The sequence below is a fragment of the Astatotilapia calliptera genome, chromosome 7, assembly GCF_900246225.1.
Source record: "Astatotilapia calliptera chromosome 7, fAstCal1.2, whole genome shotgun sequence".
NCBI lineage: Eukaryota > Metazoa > Chordata > Actinopteri > Cichliformes > Cichlidae > Astatotilapia > Astatotilapia calliptera.
Window position 1 is genome coordinate 24,006,058 of NC_039308.1, and position 22,037 is coordinate 24,028,094.

General features: G+C 38.9%; 1 protein-coding gene across 1 annotated transcript in view; it reads right to left on the minus strand.

Moving 5' to 3' along the window:
* Positions 1 to 22,037, minus strand: part of sppl3 (signal peptide peptidase 3) — a 37,215-nt gene that overhangs the window by 9,963 nt on the left and 5,215 nt on the right. The window contains exon 2 of the mRNA XM_026173990.1: positions 2,304 to 2,381. Within this exon, the coding sequence (XP_026029775.1) occupies positions 2,304 to 2,381 (78 nt within the window). The remainder of the gene's footprint in view (positions 1 to 2,303; positions 2,382 to 22,037) is intronic.

Genomic DNA, 22,037 nt, shown 5'->3' on the forward strand with positions numbered 1-22,037 from the left:
ATCCTGCAAAAATAGTTTGAGGCCACTTATCACTTACAGTGGGATGCAAAAGTTTGGGCAACCTTAATAGTCATTATTTTCCTGTATAAATCATTGGTTGCTTCTGTAAATCCAATAAACTTTGTTTCACTTCTCAAATATCACTGTGTGTGTCTCCTATATCATATATTTAACTGACATTTTTTATCGTAAAAAATTTTATCACTTTTTGTTTCTAATTAAGATTTCACCTTAGCCAAGTTGGAATTTTTTTACATTTTGATTTATTTTTGTCATCGCTGCCAGAGATTTATACTGTGCAAAATCAAATGGCATGCCTCCCAACAGCAGCCGCCTCAGACTAGAATGAGCAGAGTGCAATAAGTTAATAATAATTAACTAACTAAATTTTGTCTGATGCTTTGCAAGCTGCTGTGCTTGCTGGAGTGATGGCTGAGTGGCAGTTTCATGGTATAATCACAGCTATATGAATGTTTAGTGTTTCAACCTTTTTTCAGTACCACAAAGTGTATAAAACATTTTAAGGTCATAAAAAGAGACAGAGACTCCCATAAGAGGCGTTCTCTGTTGTTTTTGGTTAGCTGTGATGCCCTATTTTAAGGAAAAAGTCCTTAAAAGTTAAAAGTCAGGCTAGCATTTCCATAGCAGAGCTGTGAACTAAGACTTTAAAACAAACTTATGTGGCACAAACTATCCTGTTATCAGGAAGAACACTCGATTGCCTCAAGTAACATGTTTCTGTGCCTTAGCTGGTTTCCTGATACTTTGTGTAAAGAAGCTGCCTGAGACACAACCACAGTGAAAGTTCAGCACAATTTTTTTTTTCTTTTTTTAAATTGAACAAAGTCAGACAGTAGACGAGTGCTGTATGTTTTTGACATATTCCTGGTCTCTTTGTGTAATGCAATGATGGACTCCATGTCGAATGTTAATGATGTCAGGTTACCTAGCTAGTAAATATTACCCAGCATGTGTGTAGCTTTGCAAATGTGCAGTTATTAGAGTTAAACTGTTTATTGTTCACAGATTATAGTGTGACTTATTGATTTCTATCATATAATTAGAAGTGTGAATAAGGCACCGGGCACACAGGAGCTAGAGTAGGATGTCTCGAGACCACTTTTACGTGGTCTTGGTCTTGTCTTGGTCTCGGATCCCTCGGTCTTGTCTTGGTCTCGCTCTCTCTGTCTTGCTGTCTCAGATCAACATAGTGGTTGGGAGATTTGGAGTCAACAGTATCCATGACACACAACGCAACGTTCGATAATCTGTCATGCGCAAAAGCATCAGCTCTAAGAGCCGTGCATAGAGAGTGCTTTGTAGTGAATCAGAGTCGACTCCCATTGAGCGAGAGCCGGCTCCTCAATTTCCTTTCACTGCTCAGCTCTCACACAGTGGCTCAGCTATGGTCCAATCCCTCCATATTGTGGCCAATCACATGCGAAGATATAGGATAATATCATTATGTGGAAAACAGAGGGTGAGAGACACGACAGTCAAGTGGAGCTTGTGTCTGTCCTCTCAGTAAGTGAGTGAGACAGTAGACAGCGGTGAGGAGGGCTGTGCAAGTGCATCGCAAAAACACATAAATATGCCTGACACCCATAAACGAAGCAGCATCTGGCTGCAGTTTAAAGACTTTTTTGTCTCGGTCTCGTTTCGACTTTGTCTTGGTCTTGATACCCTCTGGTCTTGGTTACAAGTCTAACAGGAGCCCATTCCCCCACCCCCAGGCAACCACGGCTCTCTAGGGAAACATTAATATTCCCTGTGTGGTTGTGAGTAGTTGCTGGAGGTTGCTTGTTGTCACTAGGTAAATTTGGTCACAAAGGGTTATACAGTGCTAACTGAAAACCTTTGATTGCTTTGGTCACATAAAGACTGCCGCAGTCAACAGTAAAGCCCCTCAGGTACCCAGTATGGAGACAAATTTAGACTACGTGAAAATTCATAGGGACTGTTTTGTGGGCTGACTGGTAAAACACTGTGAAAATGTTATCATCATTTTGATCATTAATTAAATTATGTCCAGTTTTAATGATAGATTACACCTGTTATTACTGGGATGGGAGAAGATAATATATCCATACAGATTAATCACAAAATATAAATTAGAGAGATGTCGTAATTTTGCTGTTTGCTAATCCAAACAATTAAACTAGAACTTGAGCATTTTTACTGACTTGAACACAAACAAAAAAATTTATTAAAAAAAAAAACCAAAAAAAAAAAACCAACCTACATTTTACTGCTCATCTACTGTAATAGAAACACTAAAAACCCCTTTTGCTATTAACACTCACCTGAAGCTGCCATAGACAATGAGCAGAATGGAAATGAGGAAGGTGGACACCTGACTGGAGTCAACTAGGGAGTACGCCCTATAGAAGAAAGAGAGACATACAAACATTACTTACGGCACAAATGACTACGCATGGACATTTAACAACAACAAAAGCACAACTGTCTCATTATTAACACAAGATTACTGCTATGTACTGTTGAAGAGCAGAAACACATGAATCTGATAATTAACTGTGCTGCTGTTGATATTTATTTTACCACAGCTTAAGTTTTCAAATTCCTAACACTCAGATGCTGTTGTCAAGCGATTATACTTGATGCTTGTGTGTGTTTATGTTCTGTACTCTCCGGTCACAGCTGTCAGGGCAAAACTCTGGGCTCCATTCACTACATTCAATAGTGAACAGCATATAAAAAAGTATTAAATAGACCAATGCCAGCAACCTCAATGACATCTCACAAACAGAACTGCTAAGAATATGAGGAATATGCGATGAGTTTCACTGCTATAGCAAAGTGGCTGCTGTTCTGGAGAGCAGTCTCACAACTGTGATGCTGATGGGATTTGTTTAACTAAAAATACAGTGGTGTGGCCTCTAACACTTGGCATTATTAGACTTGATATTTCATCAGTTTAAATGTTTTTTTCAATAAGTGCTAAGACATGCAGCAGCCAGGAAAAGGAGACTGAAAACAAGTGTCACATGCTTCAAAGTATGAGCGAAAAGAAAAGAAAACACCAAAGTCTCTCTTTTTTTAAACCACAAAGGTTAACAACAAAAGTCAGGATGATGCAGCAGGAGACAACAATGTGGAGGAGTTAACTCGAGTGAAAAACTTAAAAAAAAAAAAAAAAAAGAGTTTAGGTACTGCTTTTGCTGTAAAAATAAATCAAACCTTTGTGGTGAAATGCTTCTGCTAGAATCCATATAAATAATAAAGATGTGGTTCGATGACCATTTTTTCCAAGGGTAGCCGCATAAGCAGAGACCACCTTCACTAACAGCCCTGAAACATTACTGAAACTGCTCCTCTAAGGCTTTCAAGGGGTAAAGAGTTAACATTTTTTATTTTGTTGTGTAAAACAGAGTGTCAGTGGGCACTTAAAAGTTCAGAAAATGTTTGAATGTCTTTAACTATTAAATTTATTCATTGCGCCAAATCCAGCTGCTCATTAAGCCTTTCTGGTTTGATCAGAAAAGAAAACAGTGGTCCATACACCTGAAAGTCCTGAAAACACATTGTGAATTCTGTCTTGAGTCTACGGATGTATCCATGTATTTCCACAGTGCTGTTGCTGCGCCGAGCACATTTGAAGTGTCGGAATGTGGAAATTTCAACATCGCTTGAAAAGGTGCCAGCTAGCAACGTCCCTCTCACCGGTAGGCTAAGTTATCTTTAGCCAACTACAAGTTGAATCTGGTAGTTGGAGTTGTCAGCTAAAATACCATCATTAAGAAGCGGCACAACTAATGTGTGCGATGTGCACCGCTGGCCCAGCCATTTATTTTTTAATGCACCTTCTCAGATTAATTCACTGCGTGTCGTGCCCAGGGCTGGACTGGGACAAAAAAAAAAAAAAAAAAAAAAAAAAAAAAAAAAAAATCGGCCCGGGCATTTTGACTAAAGACTGGCCCACCAGGTATTATAGGAAAAGCCATAAAGCCTTTAAATGAAAACGAACGCTGTTGTGACAGTGATGTACAGTCCTGTTGGTATATGTATGATCTCTATACATTTTACATGAGATGAAAACTTTGGTTGTAAGATTCAGATAATTATTTACTTAAAGCCAGACATTTTAAATGAGAATAAGAAAGAAAAGTATTTCTTTGTGCCCCCCTTTCCCTGTCAATGCCCCAGCTGGCCCCCTGGCAAAACTTTGCTAGACCCGCCCCTGCACAGTTACCAGCTGTCAGCTACTTAGAAAAGGATCCTGGTGTTATTTGTCTCTCAGAAACAGTTCACAACTTCCCTTCAACTCATTCATGTCACCTAAAAGGTAAACCTGTTTCTCCATCACTTGTTCAGCTCTGATGATTCAGTAACATCAGGACATCTCCTGGTTTCATCTTCACGTTTCCCTCTCACCAGATAAGCAAACCGATATCATGACCAGCAGCCTTTACAGCTGTGGCTCCAGCAAACATCAGCTGATACTAGAAATGAATATTACCGTAATTGTCAGGCTATAAGCCGCTACTTTTTGCACAAGCTTTGAACCCTGCGGCTTTTAGTCAGGTGCGGCTTTCTATGGATTGTCCATGATTTTTGTCATATCGTAAGAGGATTTGTTTTGTTTGTTCCGCTTTTGTACGGCACTACGTTGCCTGGCGGAAGGATCAGGGTTCAAGAGTGGTATGTTGGTCACATGTCCATCCGCCAGGCAACATAGTGCCGTACGAAGTAGCGCGAAAAACAAACTTCAAAGTAGCGCTACGCGTTCAGCTGGAGGCGTAAATAATGATAGGCGATAAACTTGCGAAAAGCAAGTTATGCTCAACTCCACCAGTGGATTCTGACAGCGTGGAAAAGTGTGAAAACATCCACGATCACCAACGGATTTCGAAGGGCTGGACTGCTGCATGATGGAGAGGAGGACACCGCCACGGCCCTTCCGAGGGTGTTCGACTCTGACACTGACAACGAGGATTTGTTTGGTTTTGAAAGTGACAACAAAGGAGAGAAGAAGAGTGGATGACGAAGCCATCATGAGCCTGTTCATATCCGACACTGGAGAAGAGGACTTTGGTGGTTTTAGTGCACAGGAAGAAGAGAAAGATGGTGAATGACTGACTTTTCTACTTGTTAAAGTCGTGTCACTGCACTTGAGCCTAAAAGGTAGTCCGAATCTATTTTTCTGGTGTGCTATAGGTTACTGTTATGTACTAGCGAATGAGAGAAGAAGATGGAGCTGATAGCGTAAAGACAGAAAAACTCAAGCTTTGTGTCTTTTTCCATTCTAGCTGAAGTCCGGGACAAACTGTTCCTTTTCAGCTCAATACGAAACGCGTAATAATTTCTCTGAATACGGGACGATCCTGTTTTTTTACAGGACAGTTGGCAACTCTGCTAACAAACCTTATGAATAAAATAAAGTTCACTATCAGTAACATCATAGCACCCAGCCAGCTGTATAGAAACTTCATCATGCTAGCTAGTACACAGTACGAGTTATTGTAACTGACTGTAAAAAGTCAGCACAATGAAAATAAACTACACCTAAACTTGGTTTATACCCGACCCAGATAGACTGCAGGTCATAACTTTCTACCTAAAGTTCAGTTCACCTGACACTCGGACCGGCGGCTGCCTCAGGTCTCGCCCTCCTCCTGCCTCCTCTTTCCCTCATCCACCCACTGGCCTCTGTGAGCTCCGCCATAGCCACCACCAAACAACGAACTTATTTTTACACATCGGCCATCATCTGGCCAATCCACCACCTTACATTGTTTATATCGTTACAAAAACAAACAAACAAACAAACAAAAAAAAGAACCATCGGCCCGTAAAAATGAAAAATCACAATCGGCCCATCGCACAAATGCCCGGTATGCCCTATGGCCAATCCAGCTATGGTCGTGCCATCAGTTAACCCTTCGCGTGCCACACGGTTGCCAACCCCTGCTCTAAATGCACCACTCACTCTTATGTCAATCAACGCTATCCCGTACTTTCATTAGTGCCAGCTTTGCTTGTCTTGAAGTTTAGAAAAGTTTAACTTGGGATTTGCCCACTCTTCAGTTTTTTTAATATACTTTTGCTTGTTGCACAAGTTGAATTCTCACTTGATGTGATCTGACAACTAGTACCAAAAGAGAAATTGTTTAAAAGTGATTTTAGCTTTTGTGAGGCTTCCTAGCCTCTCCTTTTTTAGCTAAAGGAGAAGAAAATATTCACTAAAATACAAGCATTACCAAAAAGAAGGGAAAAAAAAACAAACCAAAAAACTATCACACCAGCAAAACAAATAAAGTTATGAAACAAAACATGTTGAGTTGACAAGGATTATTTAGTGAGTCAGGATGCATGTGATTACTGTCAAATTTACTCAAAGTTCAATTATGGAAGAGGAAATATGAGCTTCAGAGCTGGTATATTACAGGGGAAGAAAGTTCAGCCCTTAGATTTGCTAGACTGTGGTGAATTGTGTAAATAAGCCTCTCTCTGAGAATAAAAGGTGGTTTTCCTGCTGGATTCTACTCTGTAATCAATTCACCCATAGAGACATACAAACCATTGGTGATGTCCGAATAAATTATGGCTGTGCTGTTCTTTCCATGGAGTATTATTTTTTAAATCATCATACTCTAAACATAGCAAAAACAGACTCTAGCTGAAAATGGCAATTTGTGTGACTCCTTTCAGACTCTATACCTGACAATGGAAAAATTGGCTGTGGCAATTTTATCACCATGAGACACATTTGTCCCAGCAAAGTAGCACGGCACCAACAGCAACCACAAAAATGATAAACTGAGTGGAGCAAGTTTAATGCTTGGAAATAAAATAATGAAGTCTGCAGACTGTACCAGCAAGTGTAAACTAACTGGGCAGCATGTCCATTCTATACAAAGGTACAGCATTGTGCATTGTGCATACAAAGGGAACTGGGTCAGCAGAGTTCAGTTAACCATCACAGTGGCCTGTTAAAGAATAAGAATAAAACGAACAAAAAAAAAAATCCCCGTTTATCACTACATAACCAAACATGCAACAGAACAGAACTGGAAAAGAATCTGAATAAATTAATTATGACCACCCTACATCCCACTGAAGCTGCACAATACTGTTGAGCCGCACAACCATGAGCATATGTTCCCCTGAGATGACCGGACCTCATAATGCACACACACCAAAGGAGCGAATGAAACCAATTCGACAGCAGAATCTGAATTGCTAATTTTGCTGCATGTTAAAATGAGAACTCAGGAAAAGCAAGTTATTGATTATGAAAATCAATGAGGCCAATGGAACAGAGTTGAAGGCACACTGGAAACTGTATACTAAAGAAGAGGGTGTGAATTAAAAAAAAGAAAAGAAAGAACTGTACTAATGTTAAGTTCAGGTTTTAGGTGTTATGTTTATTGGTGTAGTTTAAAAGCAAATGACTGGCACATTGAGGTTTTATAAAAGCTGAGCTTGCACTAAATACTAGCTTTGCACCTATATTAGATCCATCAACATCTGAACATCTGAAATTTCACTGTGTGTATAACAATTCCCGATCGGACTGAAATGCATAAGCCAACACTCCAGATAGAAAATATAAATCATGCATTTGGTTCCTAGAATACTCTGTAACATAAAAGATTGTATAGAAAATGTTCTATAGTCTGGGATTGCCACCTATGATCATCTGCAGATCTTGCTGAAATAATGCCTCTGGAGTGGAATCCCCATGTGCTATAGCACTTATGTTTTTCAGTTTTATTAAATAGCCGAGGAACAGATTGAGCACAACAACGCAATAGCCCTCTGCTCAGTCACTATTAAAAATATGATCCACACAACTCAGCCTGAAAGCAGCAGGAATCATAGTTATGCACAATGACAGATGCATTGCACTTATTTTGATAAAGGGTGAGCATGGTTTTAAAACTTCAGATATCCATCTATCCATTTCAGTTTGTTAATCAGTCATGATTAGAGTTCTGCATCTAATCTGGATGTTTGCACATTAAACAGTGGCAGCTGTTTTCAAACAAATGTTTACCCAGGCTTTTATTTTGATCTTCGTCCCATATCAATATGCGGCACATCCTTGACATGCAACCTTATTATGCAGTCAAAAACTAGGCTGGTATTGTAATTTGCCTGCCTTAGTACGAGGTGCAAATTTGACCCAAATCCTACCCGTGTGTCTCCTGTCAAACTCTGGTCATGGATGAGGAATGCAGAGTGTATTTAAAAGTGCTGTTGAATTTAATGTTTACTAAAGAGTAAATGAAATAAAAATATACAGAGAAAGAAATAAGGTGTTAAAAAAGAGAAAACATACAAACACACAGTGTCAGAAACTATATGTGGACTATATGTACGACATTTAAAAGTAATATAATATAGTATCACTTCGTAGTGTTTCAAATGTTTCTCACACTATGACACCTGATGCCAGCAGCTACATCCTCTTTGGTTATTATGAAACAACACTGAATGGATGCAAAAATGATTTCCTTTGCAACATCCTATATTATACACATTACATTTCCGTTTGTGTTGTCAGCACCAGCAAAATGTGAAAGCTATATTATAATATATAGCAATCATAACTAACTGAAAATCTGCATTTTTGAAGCCAATTTCGTGAGCTATACTTCAAGAGCGACAATGAACAAATGCAATCTTGGATGTTTTATCTCTGTAGTGTGCACCATAATGCCTCTCAGCTTTAATTAAATCAAACAATCCTTGGATATTTTTTTGTTTGTTTTTGTTTTTTTAATTAAAGCCAGTAGAAGATAAGTTTGAGAGCAACTCCATAGGTCGAATGTTATAAGTAACAGTTTCCTTGAATTGGTTATTGGTACATATACCGTAATACACACAGTGTCAACACAGATGAAATACTCCAACACCATGTACACGAACCGAGATCCAGTTCATCAACATTAATTGGCTGATGTCCAGCCCAGGAAATATCTACCAGCTACACCCACGTCTCGGCAGCCACCTGTCAGACTATGCTGCCACACCTCCAACAGAATTTAGATTTTGTACAATTCAAACAGGTCAGCTATTAAAACTGGGGGATGTAAAATTGATCCTGCTGCAAAGATGGACATTTTAAGATGGGAGTCTATGAGAGCTGACTTGCTTTTGGAACAAGGTTCTAGTGGCAGAGGAACTGCTGTTTTTGGCCCATGCTGACTTTATTTTGCAGGCCTGAACTGACCCGAATGTAAAGCTTATCACACACACAATATCATGATATAAAGGGGATGCATTTTTAGTTTGGCTGTGCAATTACAAAGATTTATTTTCTGCTGGCATGCAGTTGAGTTGTATAATTATTTTTCCTCCAAACACTGATAGAACATTTAGCATAATGGGCCCTTTATACTCAGTTCTCATCCTTGCGAGTTGCACCGGACGCCAGAAGTGACATCACTTCCATTGGCACAAGCTGCACTTTGGTGTTCTGGTATAATGTTGGGTAACGATAAGAAAATGAAATATAGTGATAGAATATGGGTAAAACGTGCATGTGCAGTGCCTTTGTTTTCATACGCACATGGTGGAAAAAACATGGCGGCGAAGGAGAACGAGAAGGGCGAAAGCGGATCGTTAAATGAAACGGATGAACCAGAATTGGTTTGTAAAAATGCTGCAACTTCAGTGGTGTGGAACTGGTTTAGCTTTCGTCCGTCAGATACACAACAAAGCACTATTTTGGTAGAGCATGCTAGCCGGCCGTCATTATTACCGTGTTTTTTGGTGTTTTTAAAATCAATCCTTTGATTTTTCTGAAAATCAACAGTGCCCCTTATTATCCCGTGTGCCTTATGTATGAATTCTGGTTGTGTTTACTGACCTCGAAACGATTTTATGCGGTACACGGCGCTCGAAAATCTGTCAAATGTTTTAGCACCGCTTGATGGATTGGCAGAGCATTACGGCTATTGTAGGCAGGAGCCTCGCAGAGTGATACGTACTGTGCTTCAACATAATATTACTGTATTGTGTGTCTATAACCTCTTTTTAAGTTTTGTGGATATTATACATGGTTATGCTGAGGATATGTCGGCCAATTTCCACTGGAAATGCCTTTTGGTTAAACAGTCAGCAAGGAATTTGCATTTGCACTGATAAATTTTTATATAACTTTAATACACAAAAAACAGCTGCTTGTTTAAGTGAAAATACATTGATACATTGATTTTTTGCACTAATAAAGTTGTGGAGTTGTAAAGTATTTTGTCTAGTGTCAATTATATCGTCAGTTATATCTTTAATCACAAATTTTCAAATGTATATCGTGATAAATATTTTTGATCATATCCCCCTGCTCTAGTTCTTACTCTGCAAAAGTGAAAAAAAGCAAGACCGTTGTCGCTTTCATTTATTCAGTGGTACAGAAACTTCTACTGGGTCTCTGAGTCTGGAACACTAACATACAGTTCACTGTGGAAACGGGACACTAGGACAGCACTGCATCATACAGCATTACAATGGGGGTTGGTATATTTGACTCTAGGTGCGGGTTAAAACAACATGGTCAGTTTGGTTTCGAGCATTCATAAAGTGATAAGGGAAAGCTGACTTTGTTTTACAACACACCAATGAGGTCACTGCTCCACTGTCAACACAGCAAGCAGACAGACAGCTAGTTTAATCTCCCACAGACCTAATTCATATTCTAGCATCGAACTGGTTCGTCTGAATTCTGTGCACAGAAGCCTGTAGAACATGGGTGAGATAGATGAATGGAACATTTAAAAACAAAATACAATCCCGGACTGTTGAGGCCTGGACGGTAGCCCGAAGTGCCATAAGACGTCCTTGTTCGCTGACAGACTAGGTTTTCAATAACAATTCCAATACCATTCTTAATCAAAGCAGTTGCATGTAGAACTGGGCGATATATCGACTTTTTAAATATATTGATATATTTTTAGACGAGATATGAGATGTGACAATATCGTAACGCTATAGTATGTGTTAAGTTAGAATTATACTTGAGGAGCTGCAAGTTTGCCTGTCTTTCGTCCACTTTTGTCTCTACGCAACGTTACTCTGCCTCGCCTCTCTCCTTCACTGAACACAACTCCCCCTCTCCCATCGCTTCACCTGCAGGCAACGACAAGATGGACATGGCAGCTATCAAAGAGGAGCTGGTCGGTAAAAAGTAAACATTTGGAGATTAATGCTACCAGCACTAAAATGGTAATCTCATTAAAACGACGTTAATGCCATAACTGCATTAATGCGTCAATGCGGCTGGACGGCGTCAACACGTTAACGAGCCAACCGGGCTAACACATTGACACCATGCAGCCCCACGCACGGGGGCTGCCCGGCCTAAAACCCTTTCATTTTCTCAAAAATCGACAGTGTATGAATTCATACAACCAGAATTATGTATGAATTCTGGTTGTGCTTACTGACCGCAAACCGCTTTTATATGGTACACGGCGCTCAGCAATCTGTAAGCTACAAAGCCGCACCACTTGATGGATTGTTGGAGCATTACGGCTACCGTAGTCAGGAGCCTCGCGGAGTAATACCTACTGTGCTTCAACGTAATATTACCGCATTGTGTGTTTGTAAGGACCACAAATGGCACCAGTTAAGAGACATGGTTACAAAGAGGATTTCAAACTCCAGGCTGTCAGTCACATAGTAGAACACAATTGTGAGCTTTTTGTTATGCACAAAAACAACATTGTTTTATTTTATTTATGGAGAATTATTATTTAATAAATGCTGATAATTTATTTCTGAGTAATTTTTTCATGTACGCTGTATATTAATAAAAGTGCCTGTGTGAGATCTGGGACACAGCTTTGACTACGAACTCACTTTTTGTTCTTACTTTAGGGATTTAAAAAAAAATTTAAAAAATAAAATAAAATATCAAGATATATATCATATATCGCCATCCAGCAAAAGAATATCGAGATATGAATTTTGGGTCATATCGCCCAGTCCTAGTTGCATCCAGACCTGACCACTAAAGGCCAGGTCAACAGGCCACAATAAAGACTTTTGCTACTGTGAGGTATAGTAGCAAAAGTCTACTATTGCAAAATGAACATCTTACTCAGGTCTGGTCTAATACACACACACACACACACACACACACACACACACACACACACACACACACACACACACACACACACACACACACACACACACACACAAATTAAACAGAAAAAAGGCAAGTCTTCCAGGACTAACATTAATCTTGCGAACAAGTTTTCCCATCAATTACATTAAGCGAGGCACTGGGTGTTTGACTTCCAATTAGGTAGCATTTAGTGTCTCACCTTTATGATCAATTATGGACATTAATGGACTACACCCAATATAAAAGGACACATTTCCTCTGCATTGGTACTGTAATGAGTTATCTTTCCATTTTGTGTTTGTTTGAGAATTTAGCATTGAAATGGATCTTGGTCAGATCCAGGCGGTTCTGGTCAGGCTTCATCTCTGGTGTTACAATCCGACAGCCCATCGTTCATCTTAACGTAGCAAAGATTGCCTCTAGGAGGGGTTTACAATTTTGGAGTCCAGTGACTAGTAAGCAAAAATAATAATGAGATCAAAAATACATTCTTGAATTAATCTTTTTTTTTTTTTTTTTTTTTAAACAAAAAGAGAAAATCTCCTGCAAAAAGACATGTTTTAAAGTTTTGTAACTGCATGACGTATGCTAATGAAAAAATAAGTTGAATAACCAACTAACCAAGAATCTATCAGTTTGTATTAAGACATCAGGGATAATACTAGCTGTTGCACATACCTATTAAGGCTGGCCTCAACATGTAACAATTTTACTCATTTAATCAGCACAGATGACCACCATTAAAATTTAAGCTTGATTAGGCGCCTGTCTCTCCAAATTAAAACAAATTGAGCTTTTCAGCTCTGAGAGGTTATCTTAGTGGTGCTTCTGTTCAGGACACATCCAACAGGTGCCTTAGTAGTGTGCCAAACTCAGGTCAATGTGTGCTCTTAAATAGAAAATTCAGCAGGATTAGCTCTGTCTATACAGCTGTAAGATCTACTGAAGAAGCCCTCAAAACTCCTTAAGATTTAACAGGATTATTTAAAAAGTGCAAAAGTCATTTAACCCTTTAAGACCTACTATAGAACCAAGTCCGCCAGAGTTATCTTTATATTTTTGCATGCAGTAGTGCCATTTTTGGGAGCATTTCAAGTTGCTATACATCAATATAACCGTTATAGCCCAGATTTTAATAATATGTATGCATTAAGTCTATAATAACTACATATATTACAACAAAGTGCAATAAACTACAAAAAAATTGATAATACTTTTTTGGGTTTTAAGAGGTTTATCCCTCAAAATTGTAAATACAAAAAAGTTGCACAAAATAGTTTCTAATAACAGGAAATTTATTTTGAGTGTCTTCATAGTTTTATGTTTGAGCTGCACCAATTTTTATATACTGCTGGAGAAGTGAAAATAAATATTACAATGCAAATAAACACCATGTGCATCAAAATAAACTATTTCCAGCAGTGCAATTTGAGTTCTAAGCATCCCAGAAACTATTCAGAAAACTATGAACTCAAAAATGACTTTTAAAAATTATTGTGCTAGCTTACGTGGTTCTGGTTCTACAGGGATTTAAAAATAATTACGCAAAACCGAGCATACCCGCTCCGACCGGTTTTAAAGGGTTAAGCATCATCGACTTGTACTGTAGATAAGTCTTAACAGGACTTTGTATTTCTCTCTTTAAAAACTAGGTTTCCAGGTGTAAAGTTTCTTCTTTAATTTTTTAACTCTATTAACTTTTACTAAGGTATTCATTCATTAAAATAATCACATTAGTGTACATATGAACAATATTTTAAAAAAGTTTGTATTAAGATTATTTAAAAAAAAAAAAAAAAAGGTGCAGGAAAAGTGCAAATACAATCATTGCATTTGCATTTAACATTCCATTAATGACATTGTGCTTTTAAATATTGCTGAAGATTTTGTGCTGTGTATAACACTACACACGTGCAGTATTAGATCAGTTTGCCAAGTGTTACATTAGCACTGCTAGCAGCAGTTATCCACCTTTCCTGTTGGCCAGCATCTACATATGTGCCTGTGCAGAATGTGGTTACACACAGCTTCAGTCTTGTTTATGTTAACTCTTGTAATATCTAACGTATAACCACTCATCTTTCAAAGCATTGTAGAACCGCACTAGTTCTCACAGCTGTCTGCCTACTTTCCATCACAAAGAGGGAGCAAGCACCACTGCCTGCCCTTAGACGGAAGACGAGATATTACAACCAATGGGTAATTTTGGATATCAATAAAATAAGAATCACTTGTTTACCTGACAAGTACTTCTGGTGCCGACTAGCAAAAGCAGCAATGTTTAAACATCTAGTTAACTAGATGTTTAAACATTGCTGCTCTTGCTAGTTGGCAAGAGCAAGTGTTTTAAATCCAGACTCCAGACTGAGCTTTCCTTTCACGACATGCAGTGTACAAGCATTTAAAGCACCGGCACCCTGACCCTGGAGCTGTGACGTCAAGTCTGCATTTGTCAGTTTCAATGACCCCCACATACATTAGGTGGTACTTGATCGTAATGGAAAATGGCCGAAACAGAGTAGGGTTGAGTTGAGCAGGTAGTAGTGAAAAAGGGCTATAAGACTTTAGGTTAGCATGCCAAACCTGAAGTGTCAGGTAGAAAGCTTGTTCTACAGGTTTGTTCTGAGAGAGAACATATGTTGACATAAATCCACACACAAGTTGATCTCTGCTTTTCTCTCCTTTTGTTTTTTGTCAACTATTAAATGTGTCAGATTGGCACAACTAAAAGAAAAGTTCTATTTTTTAAATATGCTGTAAATTTGATTGGATATGACAATCAGCAGACATGCAATGTAAAGTCTAATGTTTTAGGAACAAAAAGCTCCAGCAAAAAGCAAAAAAAAACAAAACCCAAACTTCTTAGTTTAAACAAATAATTCTTTACAAAGATTCTGCTGTACATCCCTTTACACCTACATGCTGCAGCATTATGTTATTATTTTGGAGTAAACTTCATAGTTCTTGCAATTATATAAATTACAGTAAAATAGAAGTACCATCAGGTCCTTAACTATTTGTACTGGCTTTCCACTCAAGTCTTGGGTCTTGTGGCATCTCTACACAAGGACACACTAATTACATGTGCAATAAAATATTCATGTTGCATATCATAGTGCCCCATCTTGCTATACAATATAGTTACGCTTCAGACATACAGATATTTTTAAAAACACGCAGGCACTCGTAACTCTACCGCAAATGTATCTCTGTGGTAAGTGAGCCTGTAGTTTGCTTCAGTTTTGCCTGTTAAACTGAGCAGTAACCCAACTTAAATCTTATGATTATTACGAGCGCCACTATCTTGTCTTCATTTTTCCTCAGCTTCCTAATCCTGTCCCATATTAATTTTTTTTTCTAAAAAACCCTGAGCCTTTATTGCCTTTTTACTCTCATTTGTCAGTAACAAAAAGGAAATGCATGGGTACTTGAAATATAATATAACCTATTAATATAACCTTGAAACTATATGGCAATATCCCAAAAGGTTGATTCTGTTCATCTGGACATTTCGTCACCCACCCAAGTGACGAAACGTCCAGATGAACAGAATCAACCTTTTGGGATTTACTTACCTGGATGATTGGGCATGCGTCAAGATATATAGCATTATTTTTTAACATTTTAGCCTGATCCACAATCTGAATTGACAGAAAAGTATTTTAACTAACTGAAAGTGTTTCAAAGATTAGACAGATGGATTCAGTTTTAGCATGGTGGCTAGCTAGTTAAATTCCTCAAGTGAACTAACTTGCTGAGACTCACACCGTTTAACTTGACTGCAAGACTGCACAGGCCTGTTATGCATAAACAGCACTGCACTACCAATGATACGCTGGCATTCAGGTAACTAGTTGTTACCTGAATCATCCTTAACATCCTCCACCCTTAGGTCACACTGACACAGAAATGACATATGACTTGGGTGTAGGCTATGTCAATTATGGAGAGATGGTACTTTCTTGGAGAACTCAAAATGTTTCTGACATGTAAATTCAAGTATTTCCTTCTAGACACTTTTTCATTGTAATCTACCCATGTCTATACACCAAGATGGAAGCCTACATATTTCAATTTAAAGGAACCCTATTGAACATAACACTCTTCTTCACTGCAACACCATCCAAGTCATCTCAAGGAAAACATACCTACGGGGCAATTTTTATGCCTTTGGAGAAATTTCTCAGACTTGGAAGAATTCAAAAGCATGACAAAGGAGATGAAATCATGATTTAATTAAGGAAAGTGCCATCCCTCCATAATCGTCAGAGCCTAATTCCATGCTTTAGTATCTTCAAGATATGAACTGCTTAAGCCTTAAAACCTTAACAGAAAAAAAATGAAAGAATAACTTTCATCACTGAATTGAACCACTATCATCAGAAATCCAGGGACATAATTAACAGACACTGGCACATCTTAAAAGCTGAACCGTCACTAAGTGGAATCACTGAGTGGAATCACTGAAATGCCTCCTCTCCTATCATTTCAAAGAGCTCAAACAATAAGCAATAATCGTGCACACAGTTTTCAGGCCAGCAAACCTAATCACACTTGGCATCACCTAAAAGGAAACTTAAGATGTTGGTAAATGCAGACAGTGTAACACCATTTCAGATATATTTTACCCATATTGGTAAAACGTTCCTTATCAAACAATTCATAAACTAATCTACAGTACAACATCAGTAATCTGTATTCTTGAATGCCCCAATGGTCAAGCTTACACTGAAAAAACAAAGAGCAGTCAACCAGTGAACTTCAGAACATATTAGATGCATGCATACTGGGAACTTGGAGTAGTTACAGCCAAACACTACCAAGAAGCTAAACATCAGTCCCTTGCCACTCTGCATTTCATTGGATTTGACTTCTCAGAAAGAGGTGTATTGGGTCTCAACACTCAACACAATGATGCCTGCTGGACTGAATGATGATTTTAGTTTAAAATGTTTTCTGAGAACAAGTTTATATAAAAATACAGAATATTTACAATAAAACTAATAACCCAAGACATAATCATACTCAGTCATATATATCACTATATCATTAGTTTGTTTTCTTTAATGCTCTAACAGAAAAAAAATGCCACTTATTACCTTTGAGTACTTGACACTGGACACAAATAACTGTGTTATCCTCCTAATATTTTATTATTAGCCATAGCTGCTAGTTCCTAGCTTAATGATGTTGGCTACTGTGGCTATTGGTTAACTGCTAATAGTGAAATGGCTACTGTTAATGTGATCTCTGGCTTTGTTAACATTTATGAAACCGTTTAACAACTTTGCTGGCAACTTTGCTGTCCTCTCAAAATTCGACAATGCTCAGCAATAAAGTGTTGCTGAGCATTGTGTAGTGGTCATGTGTTCGGCAAATAGTGAGGTGAGGAATTTGACTGGAGGCAAAGATGGCACTGTTGCCATCGGTACTTTTGCTTTATCTAATCAGATCTGTAATTTTTAGCTTATTATTATCTACGTATTATTTTTTAAACAACTTTACTCAAAAATATGTGAATTTACAAGTAATTCAATTGCTGATGGCACAAAACTATTTAACGTTAGTTTCCAGAGGAATGAGATGTAGTACTCTTCTTGCAGTCATCTGTCAGCAGTATAGTACTGCTGACAGAAAGAAACATTATACCAGAGGATATACAGTAGTCATATACGTAAACACACACACACACACACACACACACACACACACACACACACAAAAAGGCCAATACAGTTTTACTGCCCCCTTTGGATATTTTTGCTGCCACTCTTCCCACCCACAACTGGGCTGCTTAAACTAAAATAATAAGTTTAATAGCTTTTTACCAATATAGGTCTTGATTGTGATTATAAAAACGAGCACTGTTGCTATCAACTTAAGAAAAAAAAATTAAAGCTCAGGTTAAGTGAAAGAAAATTAACGGTCTTAGCTAGGGCTGCACGATTAATCGTTAGAAAATTGCGATCTCAATTCATACTTATGTGCGATCTCATTTCCAAATGACAACAATTTTTTAAAAAAAAGACGATGATTGTACCGCATTTTGATCTGGGTACAATCTGCAACAAGCGCTCACTCTTCCTGCTCAACAAATGACAAGGGCGGAGCCTTATACCACGTGATACAGAAGCTGGCTGCTGAAATTGGCAGGGAAAAAAAACAACGGAGAGCACGTCAGGGATGACAAGAAAGTGACTGGAGAAAATTTGTCCCGGTCAACCACCCAAACATCAATAACAGGAACCTTATGCAGCGCTTCCCTATACACGTCGAACTCCCGCAGGCACAAAGAAATTATGGAAGCTATCACTTATCACCAGTGTTGGGTAAGTTACTTTAAAATAGTAACTTAGTTACATTACTAGTTACTTCTCTCAAAAGTAACTCAGTTACTTCAAGTTACTCGTTACTTTCAAAGTAACTAGTTACTAGGGAAAGTAACTTTGGTTTTACTCAGAATTCTCTTGTTAATGTGTTTCTCCCATAACTTTGCCAGTCTTCTAGCTTGCTTACTTGCCACAAGTGCACTGTGCCACCTACCAATAGAAAGGAAAATATAATGTATAATGTATAATGCATATTTCCACGAGAGAAATCCCACGCCTGGACCGTCATTGACTGCTGCCATGATTCTAGCCTACGTCACAGCGTCATGTGCGCCTTTTACATCCAACACAAAAACTGCAGTCGTGGTGCTTTCGATTGTACTCAGAACTCGGAAATTCTGCCTTCTGAATAGGAAGATGTAGGTAACACCAGACTGCAGATGAGCTGCATACAGGGCTGGACTGGGACAGAAAATCGTCCCGGGCATTTTGACTAGAGACCGTCCCACCATTATAGGAAAAAATCATAAAGCCTTTGAATGAAAATAAACACTGTTGTGACAGTGTTGTACACTGTTTTGATGGTATATATGCATCAATCTATCAATCGTTTGTTGTAAGATTCAGATATTTATTTTTTAAAAGCTAGACATTTTAAATGGGAATAAGAAAGAAAAGTATTTCTTTGTGCCCCCCTTTCCCTGTTAATGCCCTACATGCCCCCCTGGCAACACTTTGCTAGATCCGCCCCTGCACAGTTACCAGCTGTCAGCTACCTAAAAAAGGATCCTGGTGTTATTTGTCTCTCAGAAACAGTTCATAACTTCCCTTCAACTCATTCATGTCACCTAAAAGGTAAACCTGTTTCTCCATCACCTGTTCAGCTCTGATGATCCAGTAAGGACATCTCCTGGTTTCATCTTCATGTTTCCCTCTCACCAGATAACCAAACCATATCATGACCAGCAGCTTTTTTTTACAGCTGTGGCTCCAGCAAACATCAGCTGATACTAGAAATTAATATTAAATAAATTCTAACAACAGCTGATCAAGCTTAAACGTGCTGCTGTTGTTTAGCGTGACATCCACTGGTTTCCTCTTTCGGCGCAAAGTGAGCGATAAACAAACAAGAGAGCCGATCAGCTGATCATTGATCAGTTTTCATGATTGAAGTAGAAACGGGAGAGGGAGGGGGAGAGAATGAGAGAAGAAGAGGCAGCTGTGCAGCAAAGACACAGAATAACTCCAGCTTTGTGCCTTTTCCATTGTAGCTGAATTACGGGACAAACTGTTCCTTTTCACCTCAATAAGAAGCGTTTAATATTTTCTCTGAATACCAGACGGGACGGTTGGCAACTCTAATAACTTATGAACAAAATAAAGTTCAACTTCATTAACTTCATAGCACCCACCCAGCTGTATAGAAACTCCCGTCATGCTAGCTAGCACGCAGTACGGAAAAAGTCAGAATAACGAAAATAAACTCCACCTAAACTTGGTTTATATCTGACCCAGAGAGACTGCAGGTCATAACTTCTTACCTGAAGTTCAGTTCACACTTGGACCGGCGGCTGCCTCGGGTCTCTTTTCCTTCTGCGTCCCCTTTCCTTCATCCACCTGCTGGCCTCCACCACTTGCTAATGTTACTGAATCTGTGGAAGCTCCGCGATAGCCACCACACGAAGTAACGACCCTATCTAAATCCCAGTAACGACTAACGCGTTCCTGATTTTGGCATAATAACTAGTTACCGTGCTCGTTACCACAATAATAACGTAGTTACTGTAACGCGTTACTTAATAACGCGTTAGTCCCAACACTGCTTATCACCTGACCAAAGATATGGCTCCCATCAACACTGTGCAAAACGAGGGATTTAGGAAAATGATCAACACCCTAGACAACGCTACACAGTGCTGTCCTGCAACTATTTTTCTATTGTTGCACTACCTGCTCTATACACGCAGCATCGAGCAACGGTGGAGACGGAATTTCAAGCAGTACAACATTTTGCGGCAACGACAAAATGTGAGACATTTGTTGTTTTTATGTTTATTTATTGTTTTTATGTTCAGTCTCAACTGTTACGAAGTTGATGTGCAGTTAATAAGTGCAATAAATATTTATACTGGAAAAGAAAATCGTGAGAGAATCGTGATCTCAATTCTAAGCAAAAAAAATCGTGATTCTCATTTTATGCAAAATTGTGCAGCCCTAGTCTTAGCCCAAGGGCTGTCTCTTTGCTCACAGCTCGGTGAATGTGTGTCAGAGGTGAGGCTCCAGCTCTACCATAAAATACAACAACGTCATCTTCTCTGCTATTGTGCTACTTAACCCAGTTTTCTGTGCAGATGAACTGATAACAGTAACTGGTGTAAACGCCATCACTAGCCTAAACAGGTCAGCAGGCAGGGGTTATGTCAAATCTTCCAACACTTTATATCTTTACTGGGTCTCTCTGGTGGTGGCAGGACTTAAACAGTTATATTAGGAAAAAAAAAAGTTTTCAGTATATTACAAATAGGGCAGTGCCCCATCAGTGTGTCAGAAATCAGTGTGTCCCTGCTGTTTATTCTGTATTTGCTCCCTCTGGGCAATGTGCTGCGCAAACATAATGTGTCCTTCCACACCTTTGCTGATGACATTCAGATCTACCTCCCTCTGAGGTTAGACTGTAAGGACTCTCTGCAGCCGTTATTCTCCTGTTTGTCTGACATTAAGACTTGGATGGCGCTTAACTTTCTACATCTAAATGAAAGTAAAACTGAAGTCATTGTGTTTGGGCTTCCTAAAGACCCCAACCTTTCCTTTGATTTTATGGGACCCCTAACATCCAAATGTACTTCCTCCATTAAGAGCCTCGGTGTTACTTTTGACAGTGCTTTTAAATTTGATAAACAAATCAGCTCCGTAGTCAAGGGATCTTTTTATCATCTACGGATTTTAGCCAAAGTCAAGTCCTACCTGTGCAGGAACGATCTAGAAAGGGTGGTCCATGCTTTTATTACTTCACGGCTGGACTACTGTAACTCCCTTTATGTTGGTTTAGATCGTTCCTGTCTGCATCGCCTCCAACTGGTGCAGAACGCTGCTGCTTGCATGCTGACCGGTTCCAAAAAGAGAGGCCACATCACTCCGGTTCTCTGCTCTCTCCACTGGCTCCCAGTTGCTTCTAGGATTGATTTTAAAATTTTACTGCTGGTTTTTAAGGTCCTTAACGGTACTGCACCTCCTTACCTGGCAGAGCTTCTTAGCATTTACCGCCCCAGGAGATCTTTGAGGTCAGCAGACCTGATGCTTTTAGATGTTCCCAGGTACAGACTAAAGACTGGGGGAGAGAGGGCTTTTGCTGTGGCTGCACCCAGACTGTGGAACAGTTTACCTCCTCACATCAGATTCTCCACAAGCCTAGGAATTTTTAAAACTGCTCTTAAAACTCACCTCTTCTCATTGGCTTTTAGCAAGGTTTAACTTATTGTTTTAATTTATTGTTTTATCAGTGAGGAGTTTTATGTACTTGTTTTTTATTGTATTTTATATTTGTATTTTGTTGTACAGCACTTTGGTCAGCCTCGGTTGTTTTTAAATGTGCTTTATAAATAAACTTGACT